Here is a 23,438-nt window from a genome sequence, read left to right as displayed (position 1 = left end):
TACATCCTCCTCTTCTTTAATAACAAGACTAACAAGCTAGATCTTTAATTCTATATTTTCTTTTCAATAAAATCAAAACTCTAAAAATTAATTTAGCATATGTTACTAATTTTTGGTTGCCAAGGATAACAGGACTTCCAACCCCATGGTCCTGTGATACAGTATTTTGAAACTCAACACTGCTATTTGATTTGCTATAGAGAACTTTGATCATGTGAATTCAATCTCAGCTGTGCTCATTAACATTCTTCTAGTACATGAATATCATTCTTCACTGTTTTTATACTATAAAAATACTGCCACGCAGCGTTTATTCTCTTGTGTTTGTAAAACATCATAGGGTAGTAGTGGTTTCAGAGGGTTGGTGTTTTTTGTTAAATATATATCTTTCGTAACATGTAAATGTAGCAGCTTTTAAATATCAAGTATACAATTGAATACATATATATTTTGTCTTGTTAGGCTTTTCTCAAACTAAATTAGGTTAGTTTACCAATAGGATGGACACTGCTGACAGTGCTTTAGGGTTTTTTTTGTCAGGCCACCGGAAGCTGCTTTATGGCTGTGGTAGTTTACGTTGCAGAAGAAAGCACAGTGTTATGTGCAATTTTAACTTGGTGTACTTTTCTGAAAGAACATTTTAATGCTCAAGCTCCTCCTGCTGGCATGTCCACAAAATTGCATTAATGCCAGCCCAATGGGAAGTCACTTTGCCCTTCTAGAGAAAAAAATACCATTAAAATGAAAAGTGAAAAAGTGCAAAATGAATTGCTCTAAAAGGATGAGATATTCAGTTATACCAGTCTGTCTTGATAGGAATAGTTGAGGTAGAAATATTTTCTTAGGATGAACACTGATGTGTGTAAAATAAAAAACAAAACTGCAAGTAATTCTGCTAACTTAAATGATACTTCCAAACAAGATTTATCAAATAGAAAATTATAGCTGATTTGTCTTAAGTGTATAAGCAATTTTTTATCATCACAATAGAAATTCTAAGACAAATCATTATGCCATTATGTCATGTAGATTTAAAGAAAGCAGTTTATAACCAAGGAATTAGATCTTGATGCATCTAACATACAAAGACAAACAAGAGCTTAAAATGAATTTCAGCAGTTGTTGGCCTGAAACACTCACATGGAAACAGAGGTTGTATGGTAAAAAAAAAAAAAAGGTTTGGAGTATTTAAAAAAAAAAGTCATGCATTAGTAAATATATCTTAAGCCCCTTCTCTTCCACACTACTCCAAAAACTGATGCAGGAACTTGCCATCTAACTTGCTTATTTCAGCTCTAGCTTTTTACTCTGAAACTAAAACGCTGAATTTCAAGTAACAGCAGCAAGTTTAACTACTAAATTTGGGAAAAGAATGAACAACCATCCCCTAAAACCCAACGCAATAAAGTAGGAGGTAAGAACTACTCTCCCATTTCTGTCTACTGTTAATGGATTTAACAATCTCTTTCTGGCCTCCAAGTCAAATGATAGAGTCTCTGGCACCAAGTAAGACACCTTTTCAAACCAACGGCCAGATATTCTGTGAGCTCTGGGGCAGAAGTATGAGCACATTAAAACAATTCTACCAGTACTTCTAGCAAATACACATGAAGATGAAATTGAAATACTTGTTTTGAATTTATTTTTGCCAATCTGCATTGGAATTGAGGAGGAAGGAATAAGCATACCACCATGAAATTCTTTCTATTACCTTCTTAGCCACTGAGGTCCTAACAGGGTTTAATTTTGTAGGCTGAGTCTGGCAGTCATGCCAGAACCTGTTTGCCACACATGAACCTATTCAGCCATATACTCAAGTACTAAAGGCTCTAGTTCTCTGCATTCTCACCCTGTCTCAGTCTGAAGAAAAAAGCAACCAACTGAGAATCAATTCCTTCTTCCCACCAGGTGGGAATTTAAGATCCTGATTGATCTGCCCCACATTTGTTTGGATACCAATCCTGCTGCATTGATTTTGTCTAGGTGTCAAGTTCTGCCCGAGGTGCATCTATAGAAAATATCTTAAAATTACTGTCTTTTTTAATCAGCTTCTACTTTCTTCATACCTTTCATTAATGTCTTAACTCTACATGTATCAAAATGTAAAGCCAGCTTCATGTGTTTTTCTTTACATACATAGTACATGGAACTGCAGTATTCACTTAGATGACATTGCAAGTACTTAGACAAAGAAAGGTATCTCCCATCTCATTTTCAACTCTTCTGAATAACATTAGAGATAGAAGTTTCTTATAAAAATAAAGTAACATGCCTGGAATTGGAATTACTTTTGTACCAGCCTGAGATCAGAATAGAATCTAGTAGTAATAAGCACATCCTGGGAGCACAGCAAAGCTCAGGATCAAGCTGCTTATCTTACATGGAAATACATCTCTGGAAACTGTCACGATTGTTGTTGTATTAAACACACCTCATGAAGAAAGGCATTAACAGGCAGATAAATCACATAAGTTTCTGCTGACAGTTTCTTGTGGGATTCATATTTCTGTTTGTCATGACAACCTAATTTGTTTAAAACCCCAATACTTGATGTGTTAAACTTGATTCAGATGGGAAGTCTCCTCCAGAAGGTAACAGAAAACAGTACCGATACCATATTAAAGACATTCTTATTAAACAAACGAGATATAATTCTAATCTGCCAACACAATGCATCTCAGCACCTTCTGCCAATTACAATCAGCTGTAACATCTGTTCAGTGGCATTATTAACTAAGATTGTGACTTCATCAAATAATTTTGTATACTTTAGTAATGCTTGCTAATCTGGTTAATAGTTTTTTCCAGTTGCTGAAGTGTAAAAAAAAAAAAATGGAGCCACATTCGTGTCATTTTCCTAAACTTCGCAGAAATGAAATTTAACTATTACTGAGAAACAGCAACCAACATTTATTAATACAAAAGAGTGGCTTTGGAAGTTTAAACAGTCAGCTATTACTAAAAGAGATCTAAAGATATGGGTAAAATAATCCCCCTACAGTAGAACTTGATATTGAAATTTCTGAAGATACTACTACAGCAAGGATGTCAGGTTAAATAACGAAAAACAGCTCCCTTAAAGATTAGGTCTGGACTGACCAAGAAATTAAAAACATCAGTTCTAGGATTCTGTCTAACAATTTTGTTAATATACAGCTCCTACTTCAAAATACATACTTGTACAGCAGAGTACAGCATTCATAGATGCAACCTATTCTTGCTTGTAATCAACCTCTTCAAACTTGGTAATTGCAGTGGAATTGCCAGGTCACAGCCTGAACCAGTGGTTGAGCACCAGGTGAGAAGGCACAGCTACACCAGGGAGCTTAGGTGCAAGCAATGCACCTGAGTGATCAGAAGGGGTGGAGATTGGATCCACCCCTTCACACCCTCATTAAAGGGTTGGCAGCATCTCTCTGGATAGATAGAGATTGCAATCCTCTTGAGCTGTCACCAGTTGTTGGAAGGAGTGAGCCAATTTTCTTTGTTTGTTAACTGCAATTGCTCCATAGCGCCTGTATTCCATTTGAAGGCACTGTCATTACCTTCTTTTGCCATAGAGTAATCATGCTTAAATTTATTATAATCTGAACGGTCATAACTTGAATGTTCTCATGCTACAAATCAGTTTCATATCAGCATGAGGGTATTTTTCATAAACATCACCTGCACTGATTCTTGAATTTTTCTGTAAACCACATAACGTGTAAATACAGTTCTCAAACAGATCATCCTTTCACAACTAATGAGAAAGCCAGAAAACACCAAATATGTATGTAAGAAAAACTTCAATACAATGCACTAATTATTCATACTGATATAATTACTTTGCATATTTCAATGATTAATTGAAATCCAAGAAGTTTGACTGTTCCAACAATTTCCATCTAGAAATCACTAGCGTTCCCCACTACAAAGGGTTAGCTGAATTTGAGTAAACACTTTAATCTACTACTTCTCAATGATGGGTAATGTAATGAACAAATGGTTCAGAAGCAGAACACGTTCCAAAGATGCTCATATAACAAAATGTAGGATTTGCTTTCAGAAGTAATTATCTTTAAGGAAAGTAGAGACAGATCTAGGATACATTTTTATTGAAAACAGAGGTAATTAAAAGCAGAAGACATGTATCAGGATTTACAAGGCATAATATATGTGAAAATAAAAGGAGTAAAATTCCCATTTGACAAGTAGCAATTTAAATGTGCTGAGAGAGCAGTGAGTTACAGTGACTAGTCAGGCACCTCTTCCTCTGTATTCAGTTGTTTGTACGCACAGAGACAACTTTAATTACTGAATTAGCTTCTAAACAGCCCATGATCAATAAATACTGTTTGCATTGAAAGTAACAGCAGAAAGTTTGCAGGAAGTGTGTTCTCAGACACTGGTCTCACACTGCTCTCAGACTCTACTATCATGGGTGCATGTGAAGCCAGTAAAAGGCACTATAGATTAACCACACTGACCTACCTCTAATCTACTCAGAGAGGAAAAATAAAATTCCACCATCTCTCATGCTAAGCAATGAAAAAAAAAGATACATCTACCATCTCCTCTAATTTCTCTAATGTTACCAATACTGCAAAGAAGAAAAATCTGAAAACTTAAGACAGTTTTTTCTGCTGATGCCTATGATCTACTTGCTACTTGAGCTCAGTAACACAGTAATTTCAGTTTAAAACTCAGAGCCTATTTCTGACTTGCTTCAGCACATCTTGCTTTTAACCTGCAACACTGCTTAACCTAGCTTCCTGGGGGGCGATGCTCTCAGACCCATGGGCTGGAAGCACGGCAGCAATTGCTGGTTTCCCATCCTGGAATCCTGCCACCTACATTTCCCTGTAGCTTTGTGCTCTTTGTGTTCCTTTGCTCTTCCTTATTCCAAATTTAGCCAGGCAAGAGTACGTGCCCACAAGCACTAACACTTCTCAACATTATTTAAACACTCTCCATAAGAATAATGCAACTTAGCTGTCTATGCTTGGAGTTTTGCAATTAAACTGCCCATCATAAAAAGAGAACCTGCACAAACAATTGCTAAGTTTATTTAATTTTAGTAACTAGAACTTCATTTTAAAATTACAAAAGTTACCCCAACAGTTCATTTTGCATTTTTGAAGTGATTTGTACCTAATTTTGGTCTAATTTGTACCTACAGAAAAAGTATTTGGAGGCTTCTGAAGCACTCTCAAGAACATTCCTAGAAAATTAGCAACAACTACTTTCATTACTAATTTTTTTAATGAGGACAAGTGATTTGACAGGTAAGGATAGACAAGCATGTATACTAATGGACAAGTGCCTATATAATTACACCAAGTTATTCTAGACTTCTGCTAACCATTCGTGGATTGTGCTACCATCGCAACAGTGCCAAAAATATTAAAATACATCATAAAAATAGCACCTGAAATACAACAGAATTCAGTGGGCCCTGATTAGAGCTGGAAGATTAACAAAGCCAAGAAAAGAGGTTTCTGCATGATGTTTTGAATTTCACTGGTGGCCTGTAGATAATTCATACTGTTTTTGCATAAAGGACTGCTGAAATATTTTCCAATATGACTTCAAAATGAGGAAAAGAAATATCCCACCTCCTTTTGAAAGACCGTGCAGTTAAGCATAAACAAACTTGTTATGGTTTGGATTAAAGCCAAGTACATATGCAAGTACATGGACATCTCCCTCATGAAGATTATTTGCCTTGTGTATTTGAATGGATGCATCCATTTATCCATTACAGTCAATGTTGCACAGAAAGGAGTATGAATAAGCACTGGAAGACTGCAACGTAAGACATATAAAGAGATTTTTCTAAACCACATTTTTTCAAGTACTCCCTACTCTTTCCTGTGCAAAGAGAAAGCAATAAAGCTTATATTTCCATCTCTCAGCAAACTGTTTCACTTTTCAAAATATTCTCTCCTTTGAAACAGTAATTAAACTTAATCTTGGGTTTTATACCCCTTACAGAATACTTCATTTTCTTGAAATACTCCAAATCTAACAATTAGATGAAGACAAAAATTTTTTCAAGTCACAGCATTTCTTTATCAAATCAGATTTAAAAAAAACTGCTACTACAGTAATTATGTAAAATTTATGTATTGGGTATATTTATACACAAGCTTTCTGATTTAAATAACAGTGTCTTTCCAATACTTATTCTCCCCTCTGCCTACCACATTCTAGCAAATTCATCAACTGACGATGATATTTCAGGAGGTTTAACACTATAATCTCATGTTGGGAAGCTTAGTTTGCAATATTTCTGAGAATGGATTATATCAATGCACTATGCCAAAACTGTTTGCAAATGCCCATCTTTCAAAAAAAAAGTATGCAAATGTCACAGAGAACCACCCACTATGAAAAGGCTGCTTTCCTTAATCTAGAGTGATTGATTACTTCTGCACAAGGTCCTGATATTCTGGCTACAGAACACAAACAGCATTTGACCGATGCTTCCTGTGCCCCACTGTGACTCTCATCACTAGGAAATGAAAGCACGCAGTGACTTAAACAAATGATTCATCGTTTTTCAGCATCACATACTTTGAAAAGATAGCATTTTCAATTTAACAGAACATCAGAAAAACAATCTGGTGATAGGACAGTAGGTATTTGGGTACTGAAGAGTGAACACAAATCTAATGCCCTACTGTAAGGGGATATAGCTAACTTGTTAGAACACGTTACATAGATTCTGGTTCCTAAACAATAAATTCACTGAATTATGTTTCCCAGTGAAGGGTCCTGCTTTTGAATATCAACTACACACTTAACTGGTATCTGATTTCTTTCACTCCTACACAGAAAGTCTTGAAACAAAAGTGGATTTTCAGATGGCCTGTGCATTGTTGGCAAATACCAAGCTTCTCTTTAACAGAATTCAAGCTGAAAATGGCAAGGCACTTTCTTTGAGCATACACTCCAAACATAAGCCAGAGCTGTTGTTTGACTCTGCTGTTATCTGTTATTTATTCTACCAGTTACACAAGCCTTTTAGTTTGTACATCATTGCTGTGGCTAATAGAATTATTTTTCTAAGTAGAGACTTGAACTCCTCATAGACCTCCAGAACGAGTTCTGTCTAGCTCATGCCACCCAGGCCAGACCAGCACTGTTTTAAGTGATGCATTCTGCCATGCAGACTACTAAAGTCAGTCAGAAGCCTCTCAGTTCCTTTGAATGCACAGAGATTAAGGCATAGAAATAACCTTAGCCTTTGTTAGAACAGTAAGGCTTTAAGAACCTCCCAGAGTATCCAGAGTTACATGATATGAAATATGAATTTCCAAATATATTGATCATTGTAAGTAAGAGATTATTTGTGTGTTTTTTTCAGTTCCATTAAAAAATTTCTATTCATTCTGTGATTGTATACTGAAATAAATGCTTCTCCAATTGTACGTTTCAAATTCTAATTAAAAAAAAAACACTGAAAGTGATAAGAACATCAAAAAGGAAATACACAATCCCATCTATTAAAAGCCCTCATGCTATACTACCTACCCCAAATCTGCTTGCAGCTGTATAGAGAATGCAACTAAGAAAATTTATCTTCCCTAAAATTTTGTGGGCTTTCCCAGTACTCTGCCTTTCCAAAAAAGAGATCAGATTTTGGAGTACTCCAGCTATTGCTGTACATGGTGGAGTAATAGATCATCAAAAGGGGTCTGCACTAAGGCATTGTTGTGGAAATCAGGAATGGTAACTAAGGGTAATGGATCCCAGATCTGTCATACCCATCTGCAGATGCACAAAGATTGCTCTGACTGAGCAGATGGCATCTTACAAAACAAGATATTTACAGGATTAATTTCCAAAACAATTCATAGTGGAACACTTATTTTCTGCAAGAGATCTGGAGATGGTTCCCTTTCCCTATCTATTAGTTCTCCAAAATAAATCTCCTGATCTAGTTGTTATGCAGCCTTCACCTACATGTGCTGATATTTGACTGTGATATCTGAAGTTGGCAATTTTCTTAAAATAAAGAGATTCTCTCCATAAAGAGAACCTTAGTAAACAATTATAGATTAGTTAGTTCAAGTGCATAAGTAGAATAAATATGATAACCTATTTAGTAGGATTTTGTAAGGGAACTCTGTGAAATGCACAGTTCCATTACAGAAGAATTATATAGAATTGGGCCAGGGATGCCTTGCTTAACTTATATTCTTTGACAACATTTCTGCTGCGGTGATCAAGGACAATTAAGTGGCCATCCATGCACCGTGTTTATAATTGTCTGATACGTAAGTCTGATGATCAGATGGTACTAACCAGAGGCTAATGTAACTTAACAGGCAGGAAATTGTCTCAGGAAGGGGAAATTCTGTGAAAATAACATTATACAGATGGATCAGAGATACCTGTGGAGCGTACACTTGCAGACATACAAAGAAGTCATGTACTTGAAATAGTCTAGAACAATCACGTGATGAATCACATACCATCAGTTTGACCATTTTGTATTCATTCACTGCAGAGATAATTCAATACTCTGGTTGCTGAGTAATTCCAAAAACATATACTGAGAAAAAAATTATCTTCATATCAAGTAAAAGTATTCCCTTAAATACAGAGCAAAAACATCTTTTCATCTGCACTTGTTTACATTCCCAAAGTTTTAGCGTGCCCTTGGCTATTCATTATTTGAGCTGCTAATTGTTCTGTGCACCCCTCCTCTGGACAAGTCAGTGGACAAGGAGGATAACCAGGGAATACAGTATCAAGCTATCACAGACACATCTAGTCTCGTTTACTAGAGAATTTAGGGAAATACATAAAATCCTTTTCCATATGTATTAGGGACATTATTGGAGCATTTATTCAGTTTAAGAATCCTACTCAAGTTACTATGCCAGATATTGTTTTACAATATTGTAGGAGTAACTAGGCAATCACAAACAAAGAATGTGCAAGTTTTGGCCACAAGTATTAGACTTAACTCCCTTCACAAATCCTGTACATATGTTCGTGAACACACACAAACAAAAAAGCTGGAACTTGGATTATTTGCATTTGAAGGAAAGAAAATGCGCTTTAAGATTTCTTGGCTATTCAAAGAAAAATAAGTTCTATAGGCTTATGAGAAACTTTTTTTTTTTTAATCCTGTAGAGACTTCAATCTCAAAATTTTAAATACACAATTTTAATTTCACAACTATTAGTAATCAGAGGTAGACTAGGAAGTTAATAGAAAGTAGTCTTCAGCATATTGCATTGTATTTTTACTATTTTCATGGTTACATTTTGTAACTCTTGATTATCATTCTATATGAGAAATAAATCCTATTTTATCTTGGGTTTGTATTTGGAGATAAACACAAAATACAAACAGCATATTAACCCACTCTAGAGCCTGCTGAACTGAGAATACACCTATCTCAAGCTCTCAGTGATACCTAATTTATCAAATAGAGACTGGTAAATTGAGCTGACAGGCAAACTCTAAAACTCTGGGCAAGCCCAGCAAGCTACACAACGTGCACAGACTCAATGGCACACACAGCTAAAAAGTCTAACAGATTGCCAGGATGTATCAGTGTTACAAATACATTAAGAATCAAACATATTAATGCATCTGGAAGTGCTGCTGATTAGCTTACCTAGGGAAGTGTTTTGGTTTCCTGTAATTTTCCATATAGTTCATACCTTAAGCTTGGAGAGTAAGCACAGTAGCCTGATTCAGAAATATCTGTACTTTAAATCATAATAAAATTGCCATCTTGATTTAGTTTAGTGTGGATGTATCTGCACCCCACACATGAATATTTTACGTTTATATGTTCATTCACCAATGCATAACCAATCTAACAGAACTTTTCCTACCAGTTATTGAACTCGCTCTACACAAGGGGTAACAACTGAATGAATATTTGCTATGCCAGACATTTGCATACCAAGATCCTAGGTGGAGTTGAATCTTCATCTTTTTTCCCCCCAAGGTTTATTTTCAAATACCTTCTGCATAACAGATAGTAAAAATTGCATCTATCCCGAACCTCTTATTTTGCTGTTCTTTCACCTACCACTGCCATTTCCAATAAAAGAGCACATCGCAATTACTTAAATGAAATGGCTTGTTTGCTGTGTGCACAAAACACAAACAGAAAGCATCTAATTCTTTCCTACTGTCCTCTTTTTTCACTATATTTTAACATACATTCCCTTCATTCACTCCAACCTACCTCAAACTCTCTTGCCTCCATTATTTTAACTCTACTCATTCATTCTCCGTTCCCCACCTTCTCCAGTTTTATTAATTCACATCAACAACCACAACACACTGTTGCCCAATACTTTCCCAACTATTGTTCGCTTGTAATTATGCCTGCTTCTTCTCTCATCAAACTCTTGTGCTCAGCTGATACTACGTAGCTGAGTCAAATCTCTGTTGTCCATAAGCCAGTCCTTCATACAGCTCCCCATCTAAACCAATTCACTCCTGCATTAAAAACCTGCACATCAACTCATCTCTTTCAAATTGATTCACTTATCTAATTCATGTTTTGGTTTGCCCTAATTTCATGTTTTTTTTATTGTAATATAGGCTTTAGTTCCCTGTTGACTCTCAAGTTTTCAAACACATCAATCTCATTCAGAAAACCCACTGAGTCTTTGATATCTTCTATTCTATCATTGAAAATATATTTTGCGAAAGCTACTAGTTTAAGGCAATTTCAGTACTCTTCCACTGGCAGTAAACTCCACTTCAAAGTTCTTGCTGGAAAAGTCACTGCAATTAACAGAACAGCTCCTCTGTCTTTATGCATTCTTTTCAGATGAAACTAGAACCTAAATGTTGAGCTGTGCATCATAACATGTTAGAAAAATGACATCTACTTGTGTTAAATTCTGCTTCTGTCATTATTTAATTATATTAACTTATGTTAACCAGTGTTAATAGAAGTGTATTGGTACACAATGCCTACAAGGAGAATACATAAATTCTATACTATATAGAACTGCATACTTATATGTAAGTATCTAATAGCAAGAAAAGCTATTGTATGACAGGAAGAACTGTATTATTTTATTCACTTTTAATTTCACTTTGGAAAATCGTGCCACTTTATAAGCACAGATAAAAAAACAACTTTGCAAACCTTAGGCCTGAACAGTAGAACATCCACAGAATAGTACTTTTAGCAATAGAAATTTCTGCATTACCTCAGTGCGGTAATAAAATTTTAGATATCTACGGTATTTTTATTTCCACAATCATCAGCGCTTGGCAACACAGTTCTGCTGAAAGATAAATGCTGTATAATGTGTCTACATGGTTTTATGAGTAGATCAATCAATTAACACGGCAATAAATTAGCTTCATTACCATGTTTCAGGTATTAGGAGATGCCTTACTAATTAAATGTCACATATTTAAGCAAATGCTAGTCCCAGGTCGTTCAAGTAAATTATATTCCTCTTTATCAAAGCACATGCTTACTGTTACAGAACATGACTGAGATTTGATGAAGAGATACTGAACTCAGTGCCAAGCTGGTAATGCAGGCTGTCACTTCAAAAGATGCAATCAAGAGAAAATTTGCCCATTGGCAATAGTTTAGGACCTGTAAGATGAACACCATCATTTATGCTATTAGAAGCCATATATATGTGCAATAGCTTTTACAGATATCCCATCACCAATTCATTTTTCGAGAAATTCATCTATTCAAAATAGCATTTAGTTTCATTACATCCCATTGATGTTGTTTTGCAGTGCTTCAGGGCTAGATAATGCAGTTTGATAATCTTGATGTGAAGATGTTATTGTCTATGTATTCAGAGATCTTATTTAAAATAATATTCCACAAATGTTTCTGTGAAGAGATTTAAGTTCATTCTTAAACAGTGCCCATGTCTGCTGTATTATAAACCCTGTGGAAAGAAGCTATTGAATGAAATATTAACTGATAGGCAGGATATTTCAAAAGTAATTTTGAAAATGTGAATATAGACATTTGCATTGACAAAGCAACAACGTCAACCAATGGCATTATTCTTATTTGAATTATTATTTCTATTATTTAAGAAAAAGCTCCAGAGAAATAATGCACAGACACACGTTAACAAAATCTTTTTGGCATGTCAGGATATGAAAGAATATTTGAGAACCTGCTATAATTCATTACTTCATTGAGAATTATGAAATTGACAAATGAAATAATAACAATACTAAAAAGAAAGGCAGTGCCCTTGAATGCAGCCTGTGGTATGGCAATATCCAAAGACACTTAGTATCAATGCAATGCATTATCTTGGTATTTACAAGTTGTTGACAAAATAATCATATGTACTCATTTATCTCATTACAAGAATTTAAGATTTTTTCTATGTATCAGCAGAATAGGGTCAGCATTTTTATTCTGATCTGTGCATCACAGATAGAACCCATTAAATCAGGGTGGGATTCTGAATATTTTCTTGTGCAGTTCCCCACACCTGGAACTTTTTTTTTTTTTCATGCACAAAAAATGAGACCTAGGTTGTGTTTTTACATGTGTAAAAATAGCCAACACCTACTGTAAGAAAGCAACTTCACTGTTCCGGGCTGAAGAATAAAAAGAAATTTGTTTTCCCTTCCTGTTCCTAACTTAAGTGGCTGACAGACTGTAAATACATTGTCCTTGAAGTATCACCTTTCAAAGCAAAATAAAAAGATCCTGTAATAAAGTAATACTCTAATAAGAATAATATTTTTTTTTTTAAAAGAGAAGAGTAGCATTATTGCTTTTACATCAGTACTGTATTATCTCATGGTTTATCATCTCACACAAAACAACATCATTTTGGTTAAAGCACGTAAATGATCCATCACAGTCCAAGTAACGAACTGCTACTACAAACATGTTTTTCATCTATTCAAGCCAAAGCTTCAAATTAGTATTTCTAACAGGTGTATCCATTGTATTTCCTAATCTAATAGTCTCTGGTTTAAATTACTCTTCACTTTTGTCTTATTTTAATACTCATTTTGTCAGTACCTTTATGACCCCCTGAATTGCCAAGCTAACAGTAACTACTAGAGCAACTCAGTGTACATTTGAAACCAAAATCATAATTTATTACAAACCTTTCACCTTGAAATTGAACAGGTTGAGGAGGAAAATCTAGTCTTGACAATCATGTCACTCCGCATTACTGCTTGTTTGTGTGGAATGAACAAGAGATAATACAGGAACTTAAAAATACTTGTTAAACTTCTATTCAGACATCAATCAGAATTTATTTTCCTGCTGTGCAAGTAAAACAGTGAATTATAAAATGAAGTTGATGAGGAATTATCAGTTCACTACATCACAGAATGGTATAGAACCATCTTAAAATGAAATATAATAGGACAGGAAGAAAAAAGTAATTTGAGTTGAAAACGCAATTGCAAATGTATTTTGAATTTGCCTCCCTCTTGTTTAAAAACAAAATGAAGTACAGCATGAAAAACAACTTCAAAATGACTGAACAAAAGCTATTTTTATGGGCCCCTCAACTAGAAGTACTCAAAACCATTCCCATCTTTACAGCCTTCAGTTTGATTCTACAAAATAAGTTCTTAAGATGAGATATTTGAGTCTAGACATCATTTTGTCATTTATGACAGCAACCTCAAGTGTCTCCTAAAATTGATTTGACTTTCAAATCCAGAGAAACTGAAAAAAATGAATGCTACAAAATAAAACTTAGCATTCTTTCATTTACCTATACATTTTAAAAAATATATACAGCTTTCTTGAAATTAAGTTTAAACTTGAAAAATCTAGAACTCTGCATAAGACCACGCAAGTAGTCCAAGTATGCATCCCTTTACTGAAACATATTCAATTTAAATGGATCTAAATTTTGAAAATCAACCCAACCACAGAGGCACAAAGCCTGTGTAATGGTTGTATGATTTTTGTTATCAGTATTCCACATCATAACATCACATAGAGCACTGGGAGTTAAAGAGTTAATGGTCCAGTTCTGTGGATTGTCAGTTTTTTCCAGGCACCTTTCACTGTTCTGTTTCAGTTGTCCATTCAGAGGAAAAGATAAAACTGCTCACAAGTCATGAGACCACCCCTTGTTTTGCTGCTTGTCTCTGCGGTGTGTGCTCCCTAGATGTCTCGCCTTCAGCATTAGAGTAGGTAGGGCCTTCAGTTTTGGACACTTTCTCTCCCATTTTATTTGATTAGCTTCAATTCCAATTATATTATATTGTGTTATCTCGCATTCCGATACCAGATTTAGTAAATTAGTTTTCTCCCTTAGCTCATGCTGCTGTTTTGTTTTTAAGGCCCATCTCCCTACCTTTTTTTTCCCCTTCCCCCTCTCCCAGGGTGTGGGTCCATGGCTCCCCCTGCCCCATTGGTCATGGAACCGGGCCAGAAACCAGAACCAGCCCAGAAACCATTTACAGCCTGTGGAGGCTTGTGAACAGCAAATTTACTATGATGTCTTACTATGAATATATAGATTTAGTACACAGCATACAGAAAAACTATTAGTAAAAAAATTAATGTCACTTGCAAAATCAAATTTTCATCAATATTGCTTTTTAAATGGCTCTACATGTCATTTACAAATACTGTAAAGAACTATGTTTATAGCAAAATGAAGGCTTAACGGATGATATCCCAATACGATTGTATGTCAAAGGGTTTGATTTCAGATTCTTAACGGATGAGACTGTGTTAAACTACTTCTGGACACATTCAATGTTAACATCAGTGAAGTCAGAACATTCATTAGCAGATTGCAAAGTTCATCTAGAAAGATTTCAACAGCTTGACTTTTTAATTTGGTAAGTACGCTGACAGTGATCCACCCTCATTCCTCAAAATAAAACTGAACACAAAAACACAAAACCCAGACAAGCAAAAGCAAAACAAAAATTTTAAAGCCCATACAGAAAAAAACAGAGAACATCTAACTCTTTGAAAATCCGCATAAATGCATATTCTTCATGTTGAAAGCTTTACACAGTGATTTTGCTCAAAATCATGAGTTAAATAAAGAGAAGTTAGAATATACATCATATATTCCTTTAAGTATAACAGAACACTTATAATTTGAGCAGATGCCTTCTATTAAAAAAACAACACTGTTGTGAAGATCTGGAAGATGTTGGCAGTATAATGTAAAATGTGATGAAAAAGGCTAAATATTTTCTCGATTACTTGACAGATACTTACACAAAAAAGGGCATCAGCTGAATTAGAGTCTCTTTTTTGGGATTGGCTGTGAATTCTGGCACAATTTGAATAACTTTGTTCATTACATTCCTTAGGTAATTTTGTAGCTGTTTGCGGCGCTCTTCTACAAATTTCGCATCCTAAAAATACAAAGAAAACCATGTAAGTAGTGCAAATATATTTTTTAATTTCCAATTCTATTGTATCAATAACAACAGGGCTAATAAGCATCCAACTTAACCTTTAGATTATCCATTTATATTCTGTTTAAAGAAATATGCTGGCAGTTTGTAAAAACATGCAAACAAGGAAAAAACACCTTGACTGTGCACTTGATCAAAGACAATCACCCAACCTAGCAAAAACCTGTACAACCACAAAAACATGTACTGATGCTGACTTCCCTCCTTGGCAGAATGTCTCTTCTGCAGTCCAAAATTATTTTTCCAATAGTAGATCTGTAAAAAGCACTAGAATCTTAGCAAGGCAAACCATTTTTTTTTTTTCCACAGTCTTTAAAAATAATCCACTATATATATCACAACTCTTAAGAAAAATTTATTCATGTTCCTACAGTACTTTAGATTTCAGTATTTTATATGACATTGGCCCTGATAAACAATTCTATATATTATATTATGCTAAGCAACTTACTAATTAAAAGTCTAAAAACCAGCCTAACAGCTCCAGACATGCTGGAATTTACATCCAGCTTAACTTCCTGTGAGGAATCCAATTACAGTGATCTATAATATCACATCTAGCCATATACCACACTCACATCAGTCTATAAAGGCTTCCAATGACATTGGATGCTGTCTGGTTTGTGCAACAAGTAAGCTCTATTTCAGAAATGCAGGCATGCTGATCACCTGGTTTAAGTGTCAGAGTATGTTCTTCAGGAACAAAGTCAAAATTACAATTAGCTGCAGTTCTCAAAGGAAGAGTATTTTGTAGAATGTCTGTTCAGCCTGTGTTATTTGTGTAAGAAATACCATCAAAACCATTCTATGTTTCTTGCAAAAATAAAAGACAACTGAATAACAAAGCACAGTAAATACAGCTGACATGCCACCAGAGAATTAACCAGCATATTAAGAAGATCAAGCCACACAGGGGATACGGATTTGAAGATTACTCCTTCCTTTGGAAGAACACACTAACTCATCATCAAAGCAGGGAAGCTTCATTGAATTCAGGACAATCACTGTAGAGTTCCTAGAACCCTTACTAACATTCTGTTCTTCTAGTATTAAATGATTTACTGAATAACAAAGAACTAAAGAAGCCTGAAAACTCTTGAAAACTGATACTTCATTTGAAAAAAAATCTGAATTGTTAACACCTCATGCAACCTGCTCCGCAGTCACACCCCAGCACCCCCAACCCAGTACAGTCACTGCTTGGGCGGAACAGAGCAACAGCTTGCTCACACCCCGCAGCACTAATCAAGTCTGGACAAGAGTGCAGAACAGAAGTATACACAAGCTGTTGGGAAATGGTAAAGCAAAAAAAAATTTTTATATGTGCTGACACATATTAGAAATAAATAGAATGCCAGGAATAAATAAAAGCAATTCCAGCGCAATAACTCAATCTTTTCACCAAAATATTCATTCCTACTGTTCTGCTAGTTCTCTGACTAGCTCAAGGAGCAACTTTGCCTTCTTTCTTTTCCACTGAAAGGATTTCAATCACCACACACATAGGTAGGGACACCAATTTGCTACTGCTAGGTGCACGAGGCAGAAGACAGCAAAGCACGTCACAGAGCGTCCCACATCAATCTCAAAGTCCACCACTGTGCTTTCTTGATTCTGTTTTTATCACTTCCCTCAATGTTGTTTTACCAAGCCCCCAAGAAACTATTTATTTTAAATTAACACAATCATTAGCAGTTCTTCAATTCTTAGGGCTTTTTGGTCACAAATCCTCAACAACATTATTTGCAGGGAAATAGTTTTAATTATGTTAAAATTTGCTCTTATGCAGAATCCGCTTTCTTTTAGTTTCAACTGTTTGCTGCACATGTATTTAAACAAGCACATTCTATTTCACAGGCAGGACCATTTCCTCAGTTATAAATACAGGAGCAAAACGCTCAATGAAGGCACTTTTCACTGCTCATGTTAACATAAAGAATCTCGCTAACCACGGATAGTATCTGCACAAAGTCTTCTAATTAAACTGCCAGAAGATGCTTGGGGAATGCATTTTTCCTATTTACAGTCGACCCTACTAGTGCTCGTAACATACGTTTTTTTCTACCATTTCTTCAAGTGAAATACTCCTGTGATAATCACAGGAGCTAAACTCAACCTTGAAACTCAGTTAAAAATGCGTTTAGCCTGATCTAAATTTAATCTCCAAAATGGGCACTGAGCAATCTCTACAACTTTCTTTACCATGCCCACTTTCCTCATCAGAAGCAATGTAATCTACGGTCAGAACGATGTAGATGCATGTCTGTACTTTGTCATCACACGTGTTTCATGTAGTAGATTGGCTACTCAAATTATTTTGTCATTGTTACTGCCAGGTAGAGCAGTGATAAAGAGCACTTGTCACAAACCTGTAAATAAAGTAGTGGGTAAATAAAACCCATTGGACCCAATTATCTACAGTTGACAAGTTAGTATTTCATATTCCAACTAACAACAGATATTTCTACAAGCAATAGTTAAAAGGGAACATTCTGTTTCAGACTTACAGAAAGTATTTTTACTTCACTAGTATGTAACTTAGATAACATTGCAGGCAATCACCAATCAAAACATGCATATCTATTTACACAAGAAACAAAGATCCTTCTCTAATATTCAACATGCAGAGTTGCGCATGCCTGATCTGCCTGTAACCTGGAGACAAAGTAATTTTTTTAATATTACAATCACATTTACCTTTGCAAAATCTCTAGCATTTTCACAGCATTAAAGATTAAATACTAAATATGTCCATTTTCTTTTAGGAAGTACATACATGCACAAGAAGTACCAGTACTAAACAAATCACAGCATTGTCTCACTGACAGTGGTTACTAACATAGTTAAAAAGGAGGGCTGCTCTCAGGAATATGTGCAGTTACTACTAAAGAGATCAAAAGTATTTTCTGAAATTCAAGATAAATACACAGAAGAAATAGAATTAGTAAGATGAGTAAATAGTAGGTCTTGTCTTTAACAAGGAAAAGAACTTACTTCTTGAATCACCAAGCTAGCCATTTAACCAGTTATGTTATGGAAAGTTTTTTCTTTCTCATAAATGCCTCAAGAAGTCTTTTTAATTGCAAGAAAGTTTTATTAATTTTACCTGCCTTTACCACATATGTTGTTTATTTATTTTTTTAAAGACATCACTAACAGGAATCAAAGAACAGACTATAAAAATAAATACTTGAGTAACTGCTGAAGTGATTTTTTTTTCCCGCTAAAAGTACATACCGAAAATGGCACTAGAACAATCTTTATACATATTTAGATCCTATACTTTCAAGAAGTATAACTGTTTATAGAACACAAATTATACTTCACTTGAAATTATTACAGAAAATAGGATGATTCTATAATAAGCTTTCTCCATTTCGATGTAGAACCTAACGGGTCCTTCCATAACCACTTCGGGAATACTCATTTTTAAGCACTTTCTTCTGAACAACAGGCTACAATCTCACTAATTGTAAAACCAAAAGGTTTTTTGGCCCTTTCAGTTCTTCTACATGGGTCTGGTGGTAAACTGAACGTTCCCTCCAAACTTGAAGAAGTGTAACTATTCCATGTAAAACATCTCCTAGTCTGTTCTTGATGAGCCCAATCCTTAAAGCCACAGAACTACATGGGGCAAAAGAGTGTTTGAAGCAGACAGGAGCTCTGATTTTAAGATCTGAGATTTCTTTTCAGTTCAGACAAACTCTTTACACTCAGCTATCCTATAGAGAGCTACTACTGCTCTTTGTAAAGATGCTGAATTTGTCTTACAGTCTGTCTGAAAGGTAGCTCTATTCTGGCTGAAGAGAAAGCCTTACTTCTGTATTTCAGTCCCACTTGAACTACAACTCATGACAGCATCCAGCAACTAGAAGCGCCTCATATATATAAAAATATGGACAGATTCTGACATAAGACTCTAGGCATCTTGGTCACATTTACCATCAATTTATATAAATTCATACTGTACACAAATTGTTAAATGAGACCTAGCATACCAGCATGCACACTCAATTTGCAGGCGTATTTTATGAAAAACAAAACTGCTATGGGTTCTGCACAACTACTCAAAAATTATTTCCTAGCCCACAGTTCAAGAGCATATATTTTTTCATTAACAGTCCACAAAATTTCAGTTAACAAGCAAAATTGCTTCAGATTGCAGAAGCATCAAAGCACATCTGGGAAAACACATCATTCTTCTTGTTTAATTCGGAACGTGTATCTCCCACAGTATTTTATGAAATTGTTTTTGACTGAGAATTTGCCAAGTTTCTGCCCACAAGATAATAGTAACAAACTACAAATTTCTAAGAACAAGAAAATATAATAGAAATCTTACAGACTCTCAAAAGATGTTAAAAGATGTTAAGCTATAAAACCAAGAAGCAGAGCCTGCCATACCATATTTAACATTACTCTGTTTTGCAATACTTCATTACAGCCAAGTTCACTCCAGCTTGCAAGTTTAAGTTAAGTTATTTCACACTACTGCTGGTCATTCAATAGACTCCTATTATGTAGCAGATGGCAAAACACTGATATTCTTCATTATTAGTGGGAAACTCACTTAAGATGCTTCAAACATTTTCCATGAACTGCCGAAAATGGTACGATTGCCATGTTTACCTGCCATGATTTAGGGACAGACAAAATACATTCTGGTTTGCTGCTGCTGCAAACAACATAAAGTGCACTGTTTCTGATGCTTTAAATGCCAGTTATCATTTAACTAACCTATTGTTCGCACAAAGGGAAAAAAATAACACACAACTCAGAGTTCAACTCAACTGAACTAAAATAAAAGTAAATACAGTTTCGGATTTTAGTAAGAGCTGTATCAGCCTCTGCGATATCACATCTTGAATCCTTTCCTAAATAAAGCTAGCAACAGTGCTATTCATGGAAGAACCTGTAAATGCAGAAATAAACTCAGATTATTTTGGTGTAGACTAATATTTTTTACTACTTCGGTCAATCAGTCCCAAAAAAGTTATATCGCTTTTTGTTTACAAGACAAGTTGTACACCTCTAAATGAAGCTGGAAGTCAGAGCTAGAATGGGAGCTAAATAACCAGTTGCTGAACTACTTTCATCATTTCATGACTATTATACCAAAATAAATCATCTTCAAATCACTGACGTTACATGAACTTAATACTTCCATCCTACTTGTAATACCAATTTCTGTATGGCAGGAAAAGACTAGCATTCATAACAAAACATGAGCACAGAATGCGTGAAATTGCCAGAAGTGACTATCCCACTGCGTGATTTTTTTTGTACATTTCTTGCTCAGTGGAGCAAACAGGAATTCAAGGGGATAAGATACAAAGAAACCAAGGAACTGTCACTTTAGAAATTCTTCTTTCATTATAGAAAGACTTTCTACATGACTGTAATCATTACTCTGTATTTTTCTTACCAAAATAGTTGACTCATTTCCAACTGTACCTGATCATTTTACTGATCCCAGAAAGCAAGCAATCCTCTAAGTTAAGTAATTTGAAAAGACACTGCTGCAAACACACTTCAGTTCAGTGCATCAGCAGACATGCTGATGGTAAGCCACAGTCTTGCCAAAGCCCTCAGTCTAGCCCAAACTGTCTTGAAGAACTGCAACACTTTCATTAGCATTTCTAATTGCTTGACACTTGGGACATCTCCTGCCATAGTGCACAGAGCTGCTCAGCAAAGCCCAGCTTCCCTGCGAGGAGATGGCTGCTTGGTCACCAGAAGAGCTGCAAGCTCTAACTTATACCTCAACGAACGTGTCAGTTTTTTTTTTTTCTTCCTCCAGATGGTAATTTCTGGAAGAAACTTTTATTTTAAGTAAGAGAGTAGTTTAGATACTATTGTATTAGACCTAACGTTCCATACTAAGATTTTACTTGTGCTTTCTTAGAGTATAATGTGGCTGATTAGACGTTCTTTAAGTACAAACATGTTAACATATACGTTGAAGTGTGCTTGAACAGTGGGAACTCCCCTATCCCCATACAAACAGCTAGAATAAATTCCTTCTCAGGGTAAGCCTAGAACCTTAATCATAAGCTACTTATCATTTTCAAGCAAGCAGTATCATTCAGCCAAAAGCATAAACCTTCTCTAAACCCACATTGAGAAAAAGCGGGTAACATGAAAAAAAAATGTATCAACAGACAAGAAAAAGCTTAAGAACAAAACCAAAACTAATCTCTTATAAGTGCTGTGCTTAATTCCACTGCTAGAAACATTCAGTTGGTAACGTTATGCTAACAAAATCCAGGCTCATCTAAATACTTCATTATTTAAAGGCATAAATGCTCACTATATGTCTATTTGTCAAGTGGTTAGGAATCAACTGTTCATTAAAAAACAAATAGAAAACTGCAGCCTACGGCATTACCCTGTGGCTTATACCTTTGCTCACCTGTCAAGCAGGGAAATTTTACTTCTGTTTTCTTCTTAGACTAAGCATAGATCAGTCTCCTCTTTACTTTTAATCAGGAGCTACTAGAAGCCAGCAAAACATTTCATGAAATTGAGATCCGTTTTTCACTAGTCTATGTTGCAGCAATAACTAACAAAAATATTCATTAAAATTCATCTCCTACTCAAAAGACTAGATTCCTTTAGCAGAAATTTCATTTAGATACTCTCTAATAGGACCTAATATTGATTCTCACTGCCTGTTTTTTTTTTTTTTAAATCATGCCTGCATGTAAAGATATTTTACAGGGTACAGTGAGTAAAACCAGATTTTTTGTTCATAAAAAGTATCCTGCATTTTGCATAATCTGAAATATTCAGTTTTCTTCACTTCTAAAAAATAAAAGTTACACCAAGTATTTCTATTACCAGCAGTCCCCAAAAAGCTATATGCCAAGTAAGATTACTATATAATTATGAAATAAATCTAAAGTATTTGCTAAAAAGTTTCTCTAATATAAAAACCAATAATTTCCTACTGAAAGTCGGAGTAAAAGGCAAAAACACATTAAACACTACTACAAACAATAAGAATATTAGATTCTTTATTGTTTTATAATTGTTAATTATTTTCAGGTTTCCTTTGTACTTGGTGACAACCACTGACAAGTACTTCATTTTCTCCTTAAGTTCCCTTTTAACTGAAATTCTCCTTTTCACATTGTCAAAAACTGCAGTTTTTTATTTGAACCTGATCTTCTTGGTTTCTACTGCAATAAGCAAAAAATAAGAATTCAAACTTACAGTTCTCCAGTCTTTTCTACATTACTGTCTTCTGCCAAGTTTTCTCGTCAGTGCTCCACTATTTTGCAACTTTGCAGTACTGGCTCTGGATCATTCTGTAGAACAGTGTCCTCTTGCGGTCCTGGTGGTTCCCTAAATCTGAGGCATATACCTAAGCACCAGACTTAGCGAAGGCATGAAGGGAGGTGTCGATTACAGCAAAAGCCTCTTTCAATGCCACTGGTTTAAAGTACATCCCTAGCCTCACAGCACCAAGCGAAGTGTATTGAAGATAAGTGATGAATAATATCATTCAAGTACAGACTGGATGGCTGTAAGAGCACACAATATCATTTTCTGAAACTTATTAAACAGCCATGTTTACATATTTACACATGGAGGACTATTTTATCAATACACTCTTGGCCCCTAATAATACTGAGGACTTGTAAAGGACACAAAAGTCATAGATTGATCTAAACTGCAAAGATGTGCTTTTGTTAGTAGAATTTGGCTACAAAATTACTCTTTGGATACTAATTTAAGATCATATTGATTAATCTAGACAAAGGAAGACAGCTACTATTGTATTAAAAATAGTATAGCTAACATAAGAGAGAAAAATACTTCAACTGAAATTTAGCAGCATATCAAAAAGGCAACAAGGCAACAATGCCCATGAAAAAAATGTTTTTAAAGTAGCACAGAAAAAAAGCTAGTAGTGACAGCTTCTCTACCAATGCTTATTGCCAAATCACAGAATCATAGAATTAGCTAGGTTGGAAAAGACCTACAAGATCATCCAGTCCAACCATCCACCTACCACCAATATAACCCCACTAAACCATGTCGC

General features: G+C 35.2%; 1 protein-coding gene across 7 annotated transcripts in view; it reads right to left on the bottom strand.

Moving 5' to 3' along the window:
• Positions 1–23,438, bottom strand: part of SNX29 (sorting nexin 29) — a 91,291-nt gene that overhangs the window by 6,707 nt on the left and 61,146 nt on the right. For all 7 annotated transcript variants that reach the window (XM_021412136.1, XM_021412133.1, XM_021412138.1 and 4 more), the window contains one exon: positions 15,189–15,328. In XM_021412136.1, the coding sequence (XP_021267811.1) occupies positions 15,189–15,328 (140 nt within the window). The remainder of the gene's footprint in view (positions 1–15,188; positions 15,329–23,438) is intronic.

This window comes from Numida meleagris, chromosome 13 (assembly GCF_002078875.1).
Source record: "Numida meleagris isolate 19003 breed g44 Domestic line chromosome 13, NumMel1.0, whole genome shotgun sequence".
In the NCBI taxonomy this organism is placed as follows: Eukaryota; Metazoa; Chordata; class Aves; order Galliformes; family Numididae; genus Numida; species Numida meleagris.
This window is presented reverse-complemented; position numbering and strand designations above follow the sequence as displayed.